This window comes from Apium graveolens, unplaced genomic scaffold (genome assembly GCF_009905375.1).
Source record: "Apium graveolens cultivar Ventura unplaced genomic scaffold, ASM990537v1 ctg4735, whole genome shotgun sequence".
Classification (NCBI taxonomy): domain Eukaryota; kingdom Viridiplantae; phylum Streptophyta; class Magnoliopsida; order Apiales; family Apiaceae; genus Apium; species Apium graveolens.
In genome coordinates, this window is record NW_027418667.1 from 63,322 (window position 1) to 85,102 (window position 21,781).

The 21,781-nt window shown below is 35.2% G+C and overlaps 1 protein-coding gene across 1 annotated transcript; it reads left to right on the forward strand.

The window, feature by feature from the left end:
• Nucleotides 1–11,972: 11,972 nt before the first annotated feature.
• On the forward strand, nucleotides 11,973–13,993 carry LOC141702189 (uncharacterized). Its single transcript, XM_074505887.1, has 2 exons — nucleotides 11,973–12,613; nucleotides 13,168–13,993. The coding sequence occupies exons 1-2, from the start codon at nucleotides 11,973–11,975 to the stop codon at nucleotides 13,991–13,993; spliced, it is 1,467 nt and encodes a 488-aa protein (XP_074361988.1).
• The last annotated feature ends 7,788 nt before the right edge of the window (nucleotides 13,994–21,781 follow it).

The window sequence follows — 21,781 nt, forward strand, 5'->3', positions numbered from 1 at the left end:
GTTACAAACTTAACAGGTTTAAACTTTGGCTTTTGCTTAACAACAGGCTTAATTTCTTCAGTTCCTTTATCATTCTTATCTTCTCTATAACCTAAGCCCTCTTTCCAGTTTCCACTACTTAGCAAATTTTGAGTTGTTTTGCCAGAGTTAGTCCAAGTCCTGATAATCTCTCTTTCCTTTTCTAACTCAGTTTTTAGAGATTCATTTAATTTTAGCACTTCATTCCTAACATAAAAAGCATCATCTCTATCCTTCTGAGTTTGATGGAACATGACTAACTCTTTTTCTAAGAAATCATTCCTTTTCTTAAATGCAAGATTTTCAGAAGTTAATCTTTCACATGTTAAAGTTTGATCTCTATAGCTAACAAACATGGTTTTAAGATATCTTCTTAACTCATTAATATCATCAGTATGAAAAGCATAAGTAGTCTGAGGTACCTTTGTTTCAACAGCTTCAGAACTGCTCTCAGCACTTTCTTTATCAGCATTTGCCATCAATGCATAGTTCTCCTCACTTTCAGAGTCTGAGGTGTCTGTCCAGCTTTTCTGCTTTATGACAAGAGCCTTGCCTTTGTCACCCTTTACCTTCTTGCAGTCAGGAGATATGTGGCCTTTCTCACCACAGTTATAGCATTTAACATTGGTGTAATCTCCTCCGTCAGACTTTCCTCCTCTGCCTTCAGATCTTCTGAAATTCTTCTTATCAGAACTTATGCTTTTCCTGGAAAACTTCTTTCCCTTCCTGAACTTCCTGTATGCAATCTTTGTGATTCCTTTCACCATAAGAGCACACAGCTTCATCATCTCCTCATCAGCATCAGTCTCAGGCAAGCTTTCAGAATCTGAGTCATCATCACTCTCAGAACTTGATGACTCAGTATCAGACTTTATGAAAAGAGCTTTACCCTTGTCTTTCTTTGAGGAAGCTGCTTTGGGGGATTCTTCTTCAGCCTTAAGAGCAACTGTCCTTGACTTTCCTCCTTTCCTCTTGCTTCTTTGTTCCATCTCCAGCTCATGAGTCTTGAGCATTCCATAGATTTCGTCAAGAGTTGTTTCATCAAGATTGTAGTTGTCTCTTATTGTCGTTGCCTTCAAATCCCAGCATTCAGGAAGAGCTAACAGGAACTTAAGGTTTGAATCTTCAAGATCATACTCTTTATCAACCAATGACAAATCATTCAAAAGTTTGACAAATCTATCATATAAATCATTCAATGACTCATTAGTCTTTGAGTCAAAGTGTTCATACTCTTGAGTGAGTATTGTCTTCCTGTTCTTCTTAATTGTGTCAGTTCCCTGACACCTTGTTTCCAGAGCATCCCATATCTCCTTAGCAGTCTTGCAGTTGATTACCCTGTTTGACATTACATTATCAATGGCACTATGCAGTAAGTGTCGTACCTTAGCATCCTTAGCAATTGATGCTATGTCCTCAGCAGTATAATCACTCTTCTCCTTTGGTACGGTCTTTGCTGCTTCACCTGCAACTGCAACATCGAGTTTGGTTGGTTTGTGAGGACCTTCCTTGATTCTATCAAGGTATTCTGGATCTGTTGCTTCCAGGAACATGGTCATCCTTACCTTCCATATGGGATATTCAGATGGTCTCAGTATGGGGACTCTGATGGTCTCATATCGACTCTTAATTAGTGTCTTTGGTGGTTCCTCAGTTGTGGTAGGCTTAGTTGGAGTTTCTGTGTCCGACATGATTGTGTTTGGATCTTTAACTGTATGTATGTTAACAGATAGGCTCTGATACCAATTGTTAGGTCACACACACACTGTAGAGGGGGTGAATACAGTGTATAGTACACTCAAATCGAACTTTAAGAACTTAAGTAACAGAAAACAAACTTTATTGAAACAATAAACTCTGTTATAGTATGGAACTGTTACCTCTCAGTGATGAACAAATATCACGAGAGCTGCAAGGGTTACAATGAATAATCTTTTCTAATAATGATAACACTTATAGTGTAAACCCTATGTCTGTGTTTATATACTACACAGTTACAAGATAATCGCTAATTGATATGGAATATAATTCTGCTTCCTAAAATATATCAATCAGATATCTTTTCTTCCAAGTATTCCATTCTTCACGGAATTCCTTCTTCATGCATATCTCTTCTTATGTTTATCTCGATCTTCTTTCCTTTAATCAGCTACTGTCCTTATATGATTGTCCTTCAACACTTAAGTTCTGATATCTATCTTCTGATGATTATCTCCTGATAATATAAGTACTGATATCCTTAAGTCCTGACTTCCAGTATAAGTACTGATCAACAGTTAAGTACTGATTTATCCTGTTCACGTAAGATTCTGAAAGCTAAACATAAAACATATTAGCCATGACATTATCAAATATATCTAACACATATTAACATCATATACATCCGAATTGACATCCTTTTACCATCTATTAGTTCCGCTTTCATACAGGTCAATTTTGTTCCACATTTTGGTTCTAATCAACCATGTAAGTCACTTTTCACCATATTAGAGTCACTTTGCACCCTATAAGAGTCACTTTCCACCATATATAGAACAATTAATATGTTAACATCATATACATCCAATTTGACATCCTTTTACCACCTATTAATGCCACTTTCATACAAGTTAATTTTATTCCACATTTTGGCTCTAATCAACCATGTAAGTCACTTTTCACCATATTAGAGTCACTTGGCATCTTATAAGAGTCACTTTCCCCATATATTGATACAATTAACATGTTAACATCATGTATTGGCAATTGAACATCCTTTAACCACCTTTTGGTACCCCTTTCCTACAAGTCAATTTTGGGCCACATTTTGGCTCTAATCAATCATGTAAGTGACTTATCACCATATTAGAGTTACTTTGCACCTTATAAGAGTCACTTGCCATCATAAATTGGTACAATTAACATGTTAACATCATATACATCCAATTAGAAATCCTTTTACCACCTCTTAGTGCCACATTCATACAAGTCAATTTTGGTCCACATTTTGGTTCTAATTAACCATGTAAGTCATTTTTCACCATGTTAGGGTCATTTTGCACTATATATGACTCACTTTCCACCATATATTTTTACAATTAACATGTTAACATCATATACATCCGAATTGACATCCTTTTACCACCTCTTGATTCCACTTTCATACAGGTTAATTTTGTTCAAGATTTTGGTTCTAATCAAACATGTAAGTCACTTTGAACCTTATAAGAGTCACTTTCCACCATATATACAACAATTAACATGTTAACATCATATACATTCAATTTCACTTCCTTTTACCACATTTTGGCTATAATCAACCATGTAAGTCACTTTTTACCATATTAGAGTCACTTTGCACCCTATAAGAGTCACTTGCCAATATATATTGATACTATTAACATGTTAACATCACGTACATGTAATTAGAAATCTTTTAACCACCTCTTGGTACCCCTTTCCTACAAGTCAATTTTCGGCCACATTTTGGCTCTAATCAATCATGTAAGTGACTTCTCACCATATTAGACTTACTTTGCACCTTATAAGAGTCACTTGCCATCATATATTGGTACAATTAATATGTTAACATAATGTACATGCAATTTGAAATCCTTTTTAGTGTCACATGCATACAAGTCAATTTTGGTCCACATTCTGGTTCTAATTAACCATTTAAGTCACTTTTCACCATATTAGAGTCATTTTGCACCCTATATGAGTCACCTTCCACAATATTTATGTATAATTAACATGTTAACATCATATACATCCGAATTGACATCCGTTTACCATCTATTAGTTCCACTTTCATACAGGTCAATTTTGTTCCACATTTTGGTTCTAATCAACCATGTAAGTCACTTTTCACCATATTAGAGTCACTTTGCACCCTATAAGAGTCACTTTCCACCATATATAGAACAATTAATATGTTAACATCATATACATCTCATTTGACATCCTTTTACCACCTATTAATGCCACTTTCATACAAGTTAATTTTATTCCTCATTTTGGCTCTAATCAACCTTGTAAGTCACTTTTCACCATATTAGAGTCACTTTGCCTCCTATAAGAGTCACTTTCCCCATATATTGATACAATTAACATGTTAACATCATATACATCCAATTTGACATCCTTTAACCACCTATTAATGCCACTTTCATACAAGTTAATTTTATTCCACATTTTGGCTCTAATCAACCATGTAAGTCACTTTTCACCATATTAGAGTCACTTTGCCACCTATAAGAGTCACTTTCCCCATATATTGATACAATTAACATGTTAACATCATGTAAATGCAATTAAACATCCTTTTACACCTATTAATGCCACTTTCATACAACTTAATTTTATTCCACATTTTGGCTCTAATCAACCATGTAAGTTACTTTTCACCGTATTAGAGTCACTTTGCATCCTATAAGAGTAACTTTCCCCATATATTGATACAATTAAGTTGTTAACTTCATGTAAATGCAATTAAACATCCTTTAACCACCTTTTGGTACCCCTTTCCTACAAGTCAATTTTGGGCCACATTTTGGCTCTAATCAATCATGTAAGTGACTTATCACCATATTAGAGTTACTTTACACCTTATAAGAGTCACTTGCCATCATATATTGGTACAATTGACATGTTAACATCATATACATCCAATTAGAAATCCTTTTACCACCTCTTAGTGCCACATTCATACAAGTCAATTTTGGTCCACATTTTGGTTCTAATTAAACAAGTCACTTTTCACCATATTAGAGTCATTTTGCACCCTATATGAGTCACTTTCCACCATATATTTGTACAATTAACATGTTAAAATCATATACATCCGAATTGACATCCTTTTATAATCTAAAAGTTCCACTTTCATACAGGTCAATTTTATTCCACATTTTGGTTCTAATCAACCATGTAAGTCACTTTTCACAATATTAGAGTCACTTTGCACCCTACAAGAGTCACTTTCCACCATATATACAACAATTAACATGTTAACATCATATACATCCAATTTGACATCCTTTTACCACCTATTAATGCCACTTTCATACAAGTTAATTTTATTCCACATTTTGGCTCTAATCAACCATATAAGTCACTTTTCACCATATGAGAGTCACTTTGCACCCTATAAGAGTCACTTTCCCCATATATTAATACAATTAACATGTTAACATCATGTACATGCAATTAAACAACCTCTAACCACCTTTTGGTACCCCTTTCCTGCAAGTCAATATTGGGCCACATTTTGGCTTTAATCAATCATGTAATTGACTTATCACCAAATTAGAGTCACTTTGCACCTTATAAGAGTCACTTGCCATCATATATTGGTAAAATTAACATGTTAACATCATATACATCCAATTACAAATCCTTTTACCACCTCTTAGTGCCACATTCACACAAGTCAATTTTGGTCCATATTTTGGTTCTAATTAAACAAGTCACTTTTCAACATATTAGAGTCATTTTGCACCCTATATGAGTCACTTTCCACCATATATTTGTACAATTAACAAGTTAACATCATATACATCTGAATTGACATCCTTTTACCATTTATTAGTTCCGCTTTCATACATGTCAATTTTGTTCCACATTTTGGTTTGAATCAACAATGTAAGTCACTTTTCACCATATTTGAGTCACTTTGCACCCTATAAGAGTCACTTTCCACCATATATACAACAATTAACATGTTAATATCATATACATCCAATTTGACATCCTTTTACCACCTATTAATGCCACTTTCATACAAGTTAATTTTATTCCACATCTTGGCTCTAATCAACTATATAAGTCACTTTTCACCATACGAGAGTCACTTTGCACCCTATAAGAGTCACTTTCCCCATATATTAATACAATTAACATGTTAACATCATGTACATGCAATTAAACATCCTTTAACCACCTTTTGGTACCCCTTTCCTACAAGTCAATTTTGGGCCACATTTTGGCTCAAATCAATCATGTAAGTGACTTATCACCATATTAGAGTCACTTTGTACCTTATAAGAGTCACTTGCCATCATATATTGGTACAATTAATATGTTAACATCATATACATCCAATTAGAAATCCTTTTACCACCTCTTAGTGCCACATTCATACAAGTCAATTTTTGTCCATATTTTGGTTCTAATTAACCATGTAAGTCACTTTTCACCATATTAGGGTCATTTTGCACCATATATGAGTCACTTTCCACCATATATTTATACAATTAACATGTTAACAGGATATACATCCGAATTGACATCCTTTTACCACCTCTTGATTCCACTTTCATACAGGTTAATTTTGTTCAAGATTTTGGTTATAATCAACCATGTAAGTCACTTTGAACCTTATAAGAGTCACTTTCCACCATATATACAACAATTAACATGTTAACATCATATATATCCAATTTCACATCCTTTTACCACCTATTAATGCCAATTTCATACAAGTTAATTTTGTATCACATTTTGGCTCTAATCAACCATGTAAGTCACTTTTCACCATATTAGAGTCATTTTGCACCCTATATGAGTCACTTTCCACAATCTATATTTATAATTAACATGTTAACATCATATACATCCGAATTGACATCCTTTTACCATCTATTAGTTCTATTTTCATACAGGTCAATTTTGTTCCACATTTTGGTTCTAATCAATCATGCAAGTCACTTTTCACCACATTAGAGTCAATTTGTAACCTATAAGAGTCACTTTCCACCATATAGAGAACAATTAATATGTTAACATCATATACATCCAATTTGACATCCTTTTACCACCTATTAATGCCACTTTCATACAAGTTACTTTTATTCCACATTTTAGTTATAATCAACCATGTAAGTCACTTTACACCATATTAGAGTCACTTTGCATTCTATAAGAGTCACTTTCCCCATATATTTGATACAATTAACATGTTAACATCATGTATATGCAGTTAAACATCCTTTAGCCACCTTTTGGTACCCCTTTTCTACAAGTCAATTTTGGGCCACATTTTGGATCTAATCAATCATGTAAGTGACTTATCACCATATTAGAGTTACTTTGCACCTTATAAGAGTCACTTGCTATCATATATTGGTACAATTAACATGTTAACATCATATATATCTAATTAAAAATCCTTTTACCACCTCTTAGTGCCACATTCATACAAGTCAATTTTGGTCCATATTTTGGTTCTAATTAACCATGTACGTCACTTTTTACCATATTAGAGTTATTTTGCAGCCTATATGAGTCACTTTTCACCATATATTTATACAATTAACATGTTAACATCATATACATCCGAATTAACATCCTTTTACCACCTCTTAATTCCACTTTCATACAGGTCAATTTTGTTCCACATTTTGGTTCTAATCAACCAAGTCACTTTTCACCATATTAGAGTCATTTTGCACCTTATAAGAGTCACTTTCCACCATATATACAATAATTAACATGTTAGCATCATATACATCCAGTTTCACATCCTTTTACCTCCTATTAATGCCACTTTCATACAAGTTAATTTTTTACCACATTTTGGCTCAAATCAACCATGCATGTCACTTTTCTCCATATTAGAGTCACTTTGCACCCTATAAGAGTCACTTGCCACCATATATTGATACAATTAACATGTTAACATCATGGACATGTAATTAGACATCCTTTAACCACCTTTTGGCACCCCCTTTCCTACAAGTCAATTTTGGGCCACATTTTGGCACTAATCAATCATGTAAGTGATTTCTCACCATATTATAGTCAATTTACACCTTATAAGAGTCACTTGCCATCATATAACAAAAATATGTTTCTCTCTCTAAAATTTCTCTCTGCCTTCTCTCTAGAAATTTCTTAGCCTCCTTCTCTTAACCCTAATTTTATGTAGTCGCCTCTTAATTTTCAATTTTTTTTCTTACCTTCATCCATCAGATCTAAGCATATTCATTCACGAATTCATCTCATCTTCTTAGCCCCTTCACCTAAACACTATATTTCTTATTTTCTATATTTTATTTTTAAACCTTGGTTTCTTGCTTTCGGTTTCAATTATGGACCAGAACTCAGACTTCTCTGATGTGAACATGCGGTTGTGGAAATACCATGAATGTGGTTTCACAAGATTTGAAGCAATGTATTTTCTTCAAAATGACAAGGTTATTTTAGAAGATCGGGAGAAACGCTATGACATAGTGCAAAGCTTGGGCTTTTCGAGGTCGCAAGCGCAGAAAATTGTTGATGATAAGGATGACTTTGCTAAATTGAGAGACTCTACTCTTAAATTACTCAAAGAAGGAAATGATTTAATTCATAGCTTGAAGGAGAAATATGGGAATGATATTCCTGACTCTAGGTATATTGTTGCCTCAAAAAAAGGGGGTTTTGCGGGTAATCTTGAATATTCTTATGGACGACTCCTTGCTAAGGATTCTCATTCTTCGAATGAAGGGAAGTATAAGGTTCTTAGGCTTCGGGGAGGAGCGGGTGTTGGTGAATCTGGTGAGGATGAGGAATCTCAGGAGGTTGAGGATGAGCACAAGGTCTTAAGACTTCGTGGTGGGGGCTCTATTGGTGACAACTCGGATGGGGGTACATGTGACCAGGATGGGGTTGATCTAGAGTATGGATTCGAGGAATTTAGTGCTTCATTTCTAGTGGTGGGCTCGGTTTTGAGGGAGATTGCTAGTAACAATCAGGTGGAAAAAGATGAGGTCTCGCACCTTGAGACAGACCCTATTTTGGATGATATGGAGATTAGAGTAAAAAAGCTTAAGGATAGTAGCTCGGGGGGTATTGCGGTGGTGCAAGATTGGACTAGCTCGGATGAAGATATTAAAATGATAACTGATAGGGAGGCTATGGAGCAGCTAACTATTTATAGGGCCTCGGAAGCTGCGTTTGCAGTTAACAAGAATAACAATGAGGAATTGGTGGCTCTCAAGAAAAAATGATGGATCTTAGGGCTTATTTTGAAAAAAAAGGATTGTCTCATACGGACATAGAGAAGGAAATTTTGGTGGATAGGAAAAATTTTGATGATGCAGTTGGGTTGAATTCTGAGGCTGTGAAAGACAGACAGGAGGTTTTTGGACTTCAAGTCCCTCGAGTAAGGCAAGGAGCTGGAGTTTCAGGGTCAAAGGATGGAAATGGGTGTGAAATTAGGGCTGGTATGGAAAAATTGAAGGGTGCTGGGGTTATTGGTAACTCCAGTGAGAATCTTGGAGTCAAGAATGCTGAGGATCCCAGGGTAGTTTAAAGGGTGTTCTCAAAAAATCTACTTCAGGGAGCAAATCTTGGTCTAATGTGGTTCAAAATCCTCCCCCACCGGTTAATAAAGTAACTTTTGAGTATGTGCCATTACAAAATGGTGAATCAATAGTGTCTCCTCCTGATGAGGTGCTTAGAAAGGGTCTGGAAAAATTTAAAGGGTGCATTATTGGTAAATTCACGAAAGCATCTCTTCCATTTGGGGTGGTTAAGGAGTTGGTCTTTGGAATGTGGAAAAATAAAATTAGTGATAGTGTCTCAAAAGGATGAGTACACGTTTGTTTTCAAGTTCAACTCTGAGGAAGACAAATTAGATGTCCTATCTCGCAGCACTTGGTATTTTAAGAACAGGCCCCTAGTGCTATGTAATTGGGGAGGGAAATTGGATACAGAGAAATTGAAGACGGTTCCATTGTGGGTGAAGTTTTCCAATATTCCAGATTGTTATTGGACAAAGGATGGTCTTAGTCGTATTGCTAGTGTTATTTGAATCCCTCTAGCAGCGGATGCTCTCACCTCTCAGCTGGAAATTCTCCCTTTTGCTAAGATGTGTGTTAGCTATAAGGTGGGGGAGGCGCTACCAAGTTCTATTCCGGTGATGGACATGGACCCAACCACAGAAGAGAAGACAGAGGTATTGGTCAAGGTCTCTTACCTGAACAAACCCTTGTTTTGTTCTGCTTGTAATTCCTTGGGTCACCGTATCAATGCTTGTCCCGAAGCATCTTGGGTTTGGAGAAAGAAAAATGTGGCTAATCCTCCTACTAACCACAAAGAACCTGTTGAACTTGTTGTTGCTCCGTTGGTGAATGATCAAAAATCAAGTGATATTCCACAGGTGTGTGAGGTAGGTGGTAGTTTAGTAAGGGAGGACTTGAGGACTAATGTCACTGCGGAGGAACCATGGACTGAAGTTAAATCTAAAAGGAAGCCGATATCATCTCCTGCCTCTTCTCAATCTTCAGGGGCACTCTCGAAGGGTACACCCTCTCCTCTATTGTTTAAAAATGTGATTGTGGATGAAGTAGGTGCTAAAGGTGCTAATGCTGCTAAACTTCGTAAAGATGATCGAGCTAAGAGGGTTGGGCATGGCCCGGGGACCCTTCCCCCTCCTCAGTAATTTTGATGTTAGATTTTTGTACTTTCAACGTTCGTGGCCTAAATAATAAAGTTGATTTTATTAAGGATTTTTTGGTAGCTAATAAACTATCCTTAATTGGCCTTATTGAAACTCGTGTTCAGGAGAGCGTTGCAAAGTTTATCTCTTCGGAGATATCCCCTAGGTTTAGATGGATGTTTAACTATTCCCATCACCAGGGAGGTCGTATATGGCTGGGATGGAATCCCCTTTTTTGGAATTTATCTATTTTGGATTCTTCGGCTCAACAAATGATATGCTCTGCTACACTTATACAGGGTAATGTTACGTTCTACTTTACAGTTGTTTATGGGTTTAATGATGTGGTGGACCACCGTAGTTTATGGAACGATCTTACTAGGCTCCATAATACTGTAGGAGATGCGGCCTGGGTTATTAGTAGAGACTTCAACACTTGTCTCTCTACTAACGAAAAGTAGGGGGGTAATATGGGTTGGTCATCTGGAATGACTGAATTTAAGGACTTGGTCCTGTCCTTGGATTTATCTGATCTTTGTGCTATGGGACATTTTCTTACTTGGTGGGATTCCAATGTTTCTAATCCCAAGTTTCAGCTTGGCATAGCTCTTTCCCGGGATCTTCTGCAAACTTTCTGTCTCGGGGCCTCTCAGACCATTGTCCAGCTGCTACGTCTTTGGGTTTGGATTTTAAAGGAGGTTTGAAACCTTTCCAGTTTTTTAACTATTTGTTGGAGCACCCGGATTTCCTTAAGGTGGTAAAACAAGCTTGGGATAACCCAATCTCGGGTAACCCTTGGTATGTGCTTACTAGTAAACTAAAATCTGTAAAGTCTGGTTTGAAGCAGCTTAACTCGGTAGTGGGTGATATTCATTTAAAAGTTAATGAAGCTCGCACTGCTCTCTCTGATTTTCAGAATCTTATGTCTTTCACGAGCAGTGAAATTCGCGAGGAACAGGATTTAATTGCCAAATTTTCTGAAGCTCTTACTATTGAAGAAATTTTTTTAAAGCAAAAGTCTCGTATTCACTGGCTTAAGAATGGGGATTCCAATAACCGTTTTTTCTTTAACTCTTGTCGAGCAAGATGGAACACAAATAAGATTTTATCTCTGATTAATTCTGATGGCCACACTGTTACTAGCCTATGGATATGGCTGCTGTTGCAACTTCTTACTTTAAAAATGTGTTGGGCAATGCTATAGAGGTGGATAATTTTTCGGATTATCTCAACTTGCCTATGATTTCTGATTCTGCAGCAGAGAGACTTTGTGATCCTTTTTCTACTCAAGATGTTCTTAATACCATGAAGAGCATGGCCAAAAAATAGATGTCCGGGTCCGGATGGGTTCACTGTGGAATTTTTCCTGGGAAGCTGGTCAATTGTTGGTGAGGAAGTAACTAAGGGTATCCTCTATTTTTTCCAGTCTATGTCTCTGCCGAGAATAGTGAACTCGACGGCCATTTGCTTGGTTCGAAAAGTAGAAAATCCAACTGAAATACATCATTTTAGACCTATTTCATGCTGTAATGTTTTATATAAATGTATCTCTAAAATGTTGGCTGGACGTTTGAAGGGGATAATGACTACGCTTATTTCTCTTTTTCAATCTGTTTTTGTTCCTTCCCGCTCTATTGGAGATAATATTATGTTAGCTCAGGCTCTTTGTAAAAATTACCACCTTCATTCTGGTCAACCTAGGTATGCTATAAAGTTGGATATACACAAGGCTTTCGACTCGCTGAATTGGGACTTTATTTTTAATGCTCTGCGTGCAATGAACTTTCCTCATAAATTTATAGCATGGCTGAGAGTGTGTGTAACCTCGACGATGTTTTCTGTCAAGCTTAATGGTAGTCTCGAGGGTTATTTTAAAGGACTTTCTGGTTTGAGACAAGGTGACTCAATTTCCCCTTTTCTGTTTGTTATTGCAATGGAGGTTCTAACGGCTTTTTTAAATAAGGGTGCTTCAGACCCGGTATTTAAATTCCACTGGAGAATGAAGGATATAAAGTTACATCATATCATTTTTGCTGATGATATCTTTCTTTTCAGCTATGGTAACTTGGAATCTGTCTCTGCCTTAATGCAAGGATTTAACAAGTTCTCGTACATCTCAGGTCTGGTAGTCAATGTAGATAAATCCCAGTGTTTCTATGCTAATGTCTGTGATGAGGTTGTCCAACAAATTCTAGGGTACACGGGATTCTAGCATGGTTCGTTGCCTATTTGTTACCTTGGCTTGCCACTAATTACTGGTAAGCTTTATCAGCGGGATTGTGTGCCATTGGTTAGCAAATTTTGTAGGCGTATAGAGCAGTTGACTGCTAAGTTTCTTAACTTTACGGGTAGGCTTCAACTGATCCGTAGTGTCCTTTATGGGGAGGTTGGTTATTGGTGTATGTACCTTTTTTTGCCAAAAGGAATCCTCAAAAAACTGAACATGATTATGTTCAAGTTCTTGTGGGGTGGTTTCTATAAGCCCTTGGGTCGTTGTCAATACAAAGTTAAATGGGAAGAATGCTGCAAACCGAAGTTTGAGGGGGGGGGGGGGGGCTGGGGGCTTCGTAGTTTGTTCGATTGGAACCTGGCATCTATATACCATCAAATCTGGCATCTTATCCAAGTTATTCGGGATCTACTATTTGGGTATTATGGATGAAGCAGTGTCTCTTAAAAGATAAAAAATTTTGGACATGTAAAATGCCTTATAAGTGCTCCTGGACTGTTAGAAAATTGTTCAATTCTAGGGAGGGTTTCTCATCTTTTATCAAGTTTAATATTGGGCCAAACTCAGTTTTTTCCTTTTGGCATGATCCTTGGGCGAATGGTAAATCCCTTATTCACATATCTGATTCCATTGTTTCCACAGCAGAATCTACCTCGATGGTGCCTATTAGTGTCTATCTTCGTAATGGGGTTTGGGATCTTCCTTCTTCTAATCATGTGGACATTATTGAAGTAAGAAACATTGTACACTCAGTTCAGATAACTAGATATGATGCAATATACTGGGATGGACTCCTCACTCGGACTATTAAGATATCCGATATTTGGAATTCGATTCGTACCTCGAATGATTTAATGCCTTGGGCAGATTTTGTTTGGAACAGTTTTTCGATCCCGAAATGCTCTTTTATTACATGGCTTGCTATCCTTAATATACTCTTGACTAGAGACCATATGCTTATGTTTGGCATGCAAGTTGATCAAGTCTGTGTTCTGTGCAACATTGATCGTGAATCCATTCATCACATTTTCTCAGAATGCCCATATTTTGATCTTGTGCGTAAAGGTCTCCATTTCCATTTTTGGGAAGATTGGACAAATTGTATTCAAGGGAACTTCCTGACTAGCCATTTAAAGAAAGCGGATGAAAAAATTGCTAGCTTGTTCTTTACCACTGCAGTGTATTACACCTGGAAGGAGCGAAACTTTAGAGTGCATAACCCAGGAGCATCTAATCCCACTTTGACTATTATTAGTACAATTAGACGCATTGTTAAAGAGAAATTGTTCTCTTCGTCCTTGTTTCAAAAATGGGTTGGTTTAAACCCTGCATTGGTTAAGATATAGTTGCTACTCAGATAGGTTCTCTGTTAGTGGCTTCATATGGGACTTTCTCTTGTGAATTGGGGTATGCCCCTCTAATTTGTATCTTTATTCCTTTTGGTTATAAAATTATTTAATTAGCAAAAAAAAAGAAATCCTTTTACAACCTCTTAGTGCCACATTCATACAAGTCAATTTTGGTCCACATTTTGGTTCCAATTAACCATGTAAGTCACTTTTCACCATGTTAGAGTCATTTTGCACCCTATATGAGTCACTTTCCACAATCTATATGTATAATTAAAATGTTAAAATCATATACATCCAATTTGACATCCTTTTACCACCTATTAGTTCCATTTTCATACAGGTCAATTTTGTTCCACATTTTGATTCTAATCAACCATGTAAGTCACTTTTCATCATATTAGTCACTTTGCACCCTATAAGAGTCACTTTCCACCATATATACAACAATTAACATGTTAACATCATATAAATCCAATTTGACATCCTTTTAACACCTATTAGTTCCACTTTCATAAAGATCAATTTTGTTCCATATTTTGGTTCTAATCAACCATGTAAGTCACTTTTGACCATATTAGAGTCACTTTGCACCCTCTAAGAGTCACTTTCCACCATATATAGAACAATTAACATGTTAACATCATATACATCCAATTTAACATCCTTATCACCTATTAATGCCACTTTCATACAAGTTAATTTTATTCCACATTTTGGCTCTAATCAACCATGTAAGTCACTTTTCACCATATTACAGTCACTTTGCATCCTATAAGAGTCACTTTCCCCATATATTGATACAATATATGCAATTAAACATCCTTTAACCACCTTTTGGTACCCCTTTCCTTCAAGTCAATTTTGGGCCACATTTTGGCTCTAATCAATCATGTAAGTGACTTATCACCTTATTAGAGTTACTTTGCACCTTATAAGAGTCACTTGCCATCATATATTGGTACAATTAACATGTTAACATCATATACATCCAATTAGAAATCCTTTTACCACCTCTTACTGCCACATTCATACAAGTCAATTTTGGTCCACATTTTGGTTCTAATTAACCATGTAAGTCACTTTTCACCTTATTACGGTCATTTTGCACCCTATATCAGTCACTTTCCACCATATATTTATACAATTAACATGTTAACATCATATACATCTGAATTGACATCCTTTTACCACCTCTTGATTCCACTTTCATACAGGTCAATTTTGTTCCAGATTTTGGTTCTAATCAACGATGTAAGTCACTTTTCACCATATTAGAGTCAGTTTGCACCTTACAAGAGTCACGTTCCACCATATATACAACAATTAACATGTTAACATCATATACATCCAATTTGACATCCTTTTACCACCTATTAATGCCACTTTCATACAAGTTAATTTTATTCCACATTTTGGCTCTAATCAACCATGTAAGTCACTTTTCACAATATTAGAGTCACTTTGCACCCTATAAGAGTCACTTTCCCCACATATTGATACAATTAACATGTTAACATCATGTACATGCAATTAAACATCCTTTAACCACCTTTTGGGACCCCTTTCCTACAAGTCAATTTTGGGCCACATTTTGGCTCTAATGAATCATGTAAGTGACTTATCACCATATTAGAGTCACTTTGCACCTTATAAGAGTCACTTGCCATCATATATTTGTACAATTAACATGTTAACATCATATACATCCAATTAGAAATCCTTTTACCACCTCTTAATGCCACATTCATACAAGTCAATTTTGGTCCACATTTTGGTTCTAATTAAACAAGTCACTTTTCACCATATTATAGTCATTTTGCACCCTATAAGAGTCACTTTCCACCATATATTTATACAATTAACATGTTAACATCATATACATCCGAATTGACATCCTTTTACCACCTCTTAATTCCACTTTCATACAAGTCAATTTTGTTCCACATTTTGGTTCTAATCAACCATGTAAGTCACTTTTCACCATATTAGAGTCACTTTACACCTTATAAGAGTTACTTTCCACCATATATACAACAATTAACATGTTAACATCATATACATCCAGTTTCACATCCTTTTACCCTCTATTAATGCCACTTTCATACAAGTTAATTTTTTACCACATTTTGGCTCTAATCAACCATGTACGTCACTTTTCACCATATTAGAGTCACTTTGCACCCTATAAGAGTCACTTGCCACCATATATTCATACAATTAACATGTTAACATCATGTACATGTAATTAGACATCCTTTAACCACCTCTAGGTACCCCCTTTCCTACAACTCAATTTTGGGCCACATTTTGGCACTAATCAATCATGTAAGTGACTTCTCACCATATTATAGTCAATTTGCACCTTATAAGAGTCACTTCCCATCATATATTGGTACAATTAACATGTTAACATCATGTACATGCAATTAGAAATCCTTTTACAACCTCTTAGTGCCACATTCATACAAGTCAATTTTGGTCCACATTTTGGTTCTAATTAACCATGTAAGTCACTTTTCACCATGTTAGAGTCATTTTGCACCCTATATGAGTCACTTTCCACAATCTATATGTATAATTAAAATGTTAACATCATATACATCCAATTTGACATCATTTTACCACCTATTAGTTCCACTTTCATACTGGTCAATTTTGTTCCATATTTTGGTTCTAATCAACCATGTAAGTCAACTTTTCACCATATTAGAGTCACTTTGCACCCTATAAGAGTCACTTTCCGCCATATATACAACAATTAACATGTTAACATCATACATCCAATTTTATATCCTTTTAACACCTATTAGTTCCACTTTCATACAGGTCAATTTTGTTCCACATTTTGGTTTTAATCAACCATGTAAGTCAGTTTTCACCATATTAGAGTCACTTTGCACCCTATAAGAGTCACTTTCCACCATATATAGAACAATTAAAATGTTAACATCATATACATCCAATTTGACATCTTTTTACCACCTATTAATGCCACTTTCATATAAGTTAATTTTATTCCACATTTTAGCTCTAGTCAACCATGTAAGTCACTTTTCACCATATTAGAGTCACTTTGCATCCTATAAGAGTCACTTTCCCCATATATTGATACAATTTACATGTTAACATCATGTATATCCAATTAAACATCCGTTAACCACCTTTCGGTACCCCTTTCCTACAAGTCAATTTTGGGCCACATTTTGGCTCTAATCAATCATGTAAGTGACTTATCACCATATTAGAGTTACTTTGCACCTTATAAGAGTCACTTGCCATCATATATTGGTACAATTAACATGTTAACATCATATACATCCAATTAGAAATCCTTTTACCACCTCTTAGTGCCACATTCATACAAGTCAATTTTTGTCCATATTTTGGTTCTAATTAACCATGTAAGTCACTTTTCACCATATTAGGGTCATTTTGCACCCTATATGAGTCACTTTCCACCATATATTTATACAATTATCATGTTAACATCATATACATCCGAATTGACATCCTTTTACCACCTCTTAATTCCACTTTCATACAGGTCAATTTTGTTCCACATTTTGGTTCTAATCAACCTTGTAAGTCACTTTTCACCATATTAGAGTCACTTTGCACCTTATAAGAGTCACTTTCCACCATATATACAACAATTAACATGTTAACATCATATACATCTAGTTTCACATACTTTTACCGCCTATTAATGCCACTTTCAAACAAGTTAATTTTTTACCACATTTTGGCTCTAATCAACCATTTATGTCACTTTTCACCATATTAGAGTCACTTTGCACCCTATAAGAGTCACTAGCCACCATATATTGATACACTTAACATGTTAATATCATGTACATGTAATTAGACATCCTTTAACCACCTCTTGGTACCCCCTTTCCTACAAGTCAATTTTGGGCCACATTTTGGCACTAATCAATCATGTAAGTGACTTCTCACCATATTATAGTCAATTTGCACCTTATAAGAGTCACTTGCCATCATATATTGGTACAATTAACATGTTAACATCATGTACATGCAATTAGAAATCCTTTTACAATCTCTTAGTGCCACATTCATACAAGTCAATTTTGGTCCAAATTTTGGTTCTAATTAACCATGTAAGTCAATTTTCACCATGTTAGAGTCATTTTGCACCCTATATGAGTCACTTTCCACAATCTATATGTATAATTAAAATGTTAACATCATATACATCCAATTTGACATCCTTTTACCACCTATTAGTTCCACTTTCATACAGGTCAATTTTGTTCCACATTTTGGTTCTAATTAACCTTGTAAGTCACTTTTCACCATATTAGAGTCACTTTGCACCCTATAAGAGTCACTTTCCACCATATATACAACAATTAACATGTTAACATCATACATCCAATTTGACATCCTTTTAACACCTATTAGTTCCACTTTCATACAGGTCAATTTTGTTCCACATTTTGGTTTTAATCAACCATGTAAGTCAGTTTTCACCATATTGGAGTCACTTTGCACCCTATAAGAGTCACTTTTCACCATATATAGAACAATTAAAATGTTAACATCATATACATCCAATTTGACATCCTTTTACCACCTATTAATGCCACTTTCATACAAGTTAATTTTATTCCACATTTTAGCTATAATCATCCATGTAAGTCACTTTTCACCATATTAGAGTCACTTTGCATCCTATAAGAGTCACTTTCCCCATATATTGATACAATTAACATGTTAACATCATGTATATCTAATTAAACATCCTTTAACCACCTTTTGGTACCCCTTTCCTACAAGTCAATTTTGGGCCACATTTTGGCTCTAATCAATCATGTAAGTGACTTATCACCATATTAGAGTTACTTTGCACCTTATAAGAGTCACTTGCCATCATATATTGGTACAATTAAAATGTTAACATCATATACATCCAATTAGAAATCCTTTTACCACCTCTTAGTGCCACATTCATACAAGTCAATTTTTGTCCATATTTTGGTTCTAATTAACCATGTAAGTCACTTTTCACCATATTAGGGTCATTTTGCACCCTATATGAGTCACTTTCCACCATATATTTATACAATTATCATGTTAACATCATATACATCCGAATTGACATCCTTTTACCACCTCTTAATTCCACTTTCATACAGGTCAATTTTGTTCCACATTTTGGTTCTAATCAACCTTGTAAGTCACTTTTCACCATATTAGAGTCACTTTGCACCTTATAAGAGTAACTTTCCACCATATATACAACAATTAACATGTTAACATCATATACATCTAGTTTTACATACTTTTACCGCCTATTAATGCCACTTTCAAACAAGTTAATTTTTTACCACATTTTGGCTCTAATCAACCATGTATGTCACTTTACACCATATTAGAGTCACTTTGCACCCTATAAGAGTCACTTGCCACCATATATTGATACACTTAACATGTTAATATCATGTACATGTAATTAGACATCCTTTAACCGCCTCTTGGTACCCCCTTTCCTACAAGTCAATTTTGGGCCACATTTTGGCACTAATCAATCATGTAAGTGACTTCTCACCATATTATAGTCAATTTGCACCTTATAAGAGTCACTTGCCATCATATATTGGTACAATTAACATGTTAACGTCATGTACATGCAATTAGAAATCCTTTTACAATCTCTTAGTGTCACATTCATACAAGTCAATTTTGGTCCACATTTTGGTTCTAATTAACCATGTAAGTCACTTTTCACCATGTTAGAGTCATTTTGCACCCTATATGAGTCACTTTCCACAATCTATATGTATAATTAAAATGTTAACATCATATACATCCAATTTGACATCCTTTTACCACCTATTAGTTCCCCTTTCATACAGGTCAATTTTGTTCCACATTTTGGTTCTAATCAACCATGTAAGTCACTTTTCACCATATTAGAGTCACTTTGCACCCTATAAGAGTCACTTTCCATCATATATACAACAATTAACATGTTAACATCATACATCCAATTTGACATCCTTTAAACACCTATTAGTTCCACTTTCATACAGGTCAATTTTGTTCCACATTTTGGTTTTAATAAACCATGTAAGTCAGTTTTCACCATATTGGAGTCACTTTGCACCCTATAAGAGTCACTTTCCACCATATATAGAACAATTAAAATGTTAACATCATATACATCCAATTTGACATCCTTTTACCACCTATTAATGCCACTTTCATACAAGTTAATTTTATTCCACATTTTAGCTATAATCATCCATGTAAGTCACTTTTCACCATATTAGAGTCACTTTGCATCCTATAAGAGTCACTTTCCCCATATATTGATACAATTAACATGTTAACATCATGTATATCCAATTAAACATCCTTTAACCACCTTTTGGTACCCCTTTCCTACAAGTCAATTTTGGGCCACATTTTGGCTCTAATCAATCATGTAAGTGACTTATCACCATATTAGAGTTACTTTGCACCTTATAAGAGTCACTTGCCATAATATATTGGTACAATTAACATGTTAATATCATATACATCTAATTAGAAATCCTTTTACCACCTCTTAGTGCCACATTCATACAAGTCAATTTTGGTCCACATTTTGGTTGCAATTAACCATGTAAGTCACTTTTCACCATATTAGGGTCATTTTGCACCCTATATGAGTCACTTTCCACCATATATTTATACAATTATCATGTTAACATCATATACATCCGAATTGACATCCTTTTACCACCTCTTAATTCCAGTTTCATACAGGTCAATTTTGTTCCACATTTTGGTTCTAATCAACCTTGTAAATCAGTTTTCACCATATTAGAGTCACTTTGCACCTTATAAGAGTCACTTTCCACCATATATACAACAATTAACATGTTAACATCATATACATCCAGTTTCACATACTTTTACCGCCTATTAAAGCCACTTTCATACAAGTTATTTTTTTACCACATTTTGGCTCTAATCAACCATGTATGTCACTTTTCACCATATTAGAGTCACTTTGCACCCTATAAGAGTCACTTGCCACCATATATTGATACAACTAACATGTTAACATCATGTACATGTAATTAGACATCCTTTAACCACCTCTTGGTACCCCCTTTCCTACAAGTCAATTTTGGGCCACATTTTGGCACTAATCAATCATGTAAGTGACTTCTCACCATATTATAGTCAATTTGCACCTTATAAGAGTCACTTACCATAATATATTGGTAAAATTAACATGTTAACATCATGTACATGCAATTAGAAATCCTTTTACAATCTCTTAGTGCCACATTCATACAAGTCAATTTTGGTCCAAATTTTGGTTCTAATTAACCATGTAAGTCAATTTTCACCATGTTAGAGTCATTTTGCACCCTATATGAGTCACTTTCCACAATCTATATGTATAATTAAAATGTTAACATCATATACATCCAATTTGACATCCTTTTACCACCTATTAGTTCCACTTTCATACAGGTCAATTTTGTTCCACATTTTGGTTCTAATTAACCTTGTAAGTCACTTTTCACCATATTAGAGTCACTTTGCACCCTATAAGAGTCACTTTCCACCATATATACAACAATTAACATGTTAACATCATACATCCAATTTGACATCCTTTTAACACCTATTAGTTCCACTTTCATACAGGTCAATTTTGTTCCACATTTTGGTTTTAATCAACCATGTAAGTCAGTTTTCACCATATTGGAGTCACTTTGCACCCTATAAGAGTCACTTTTCACCATATATAGAACAATT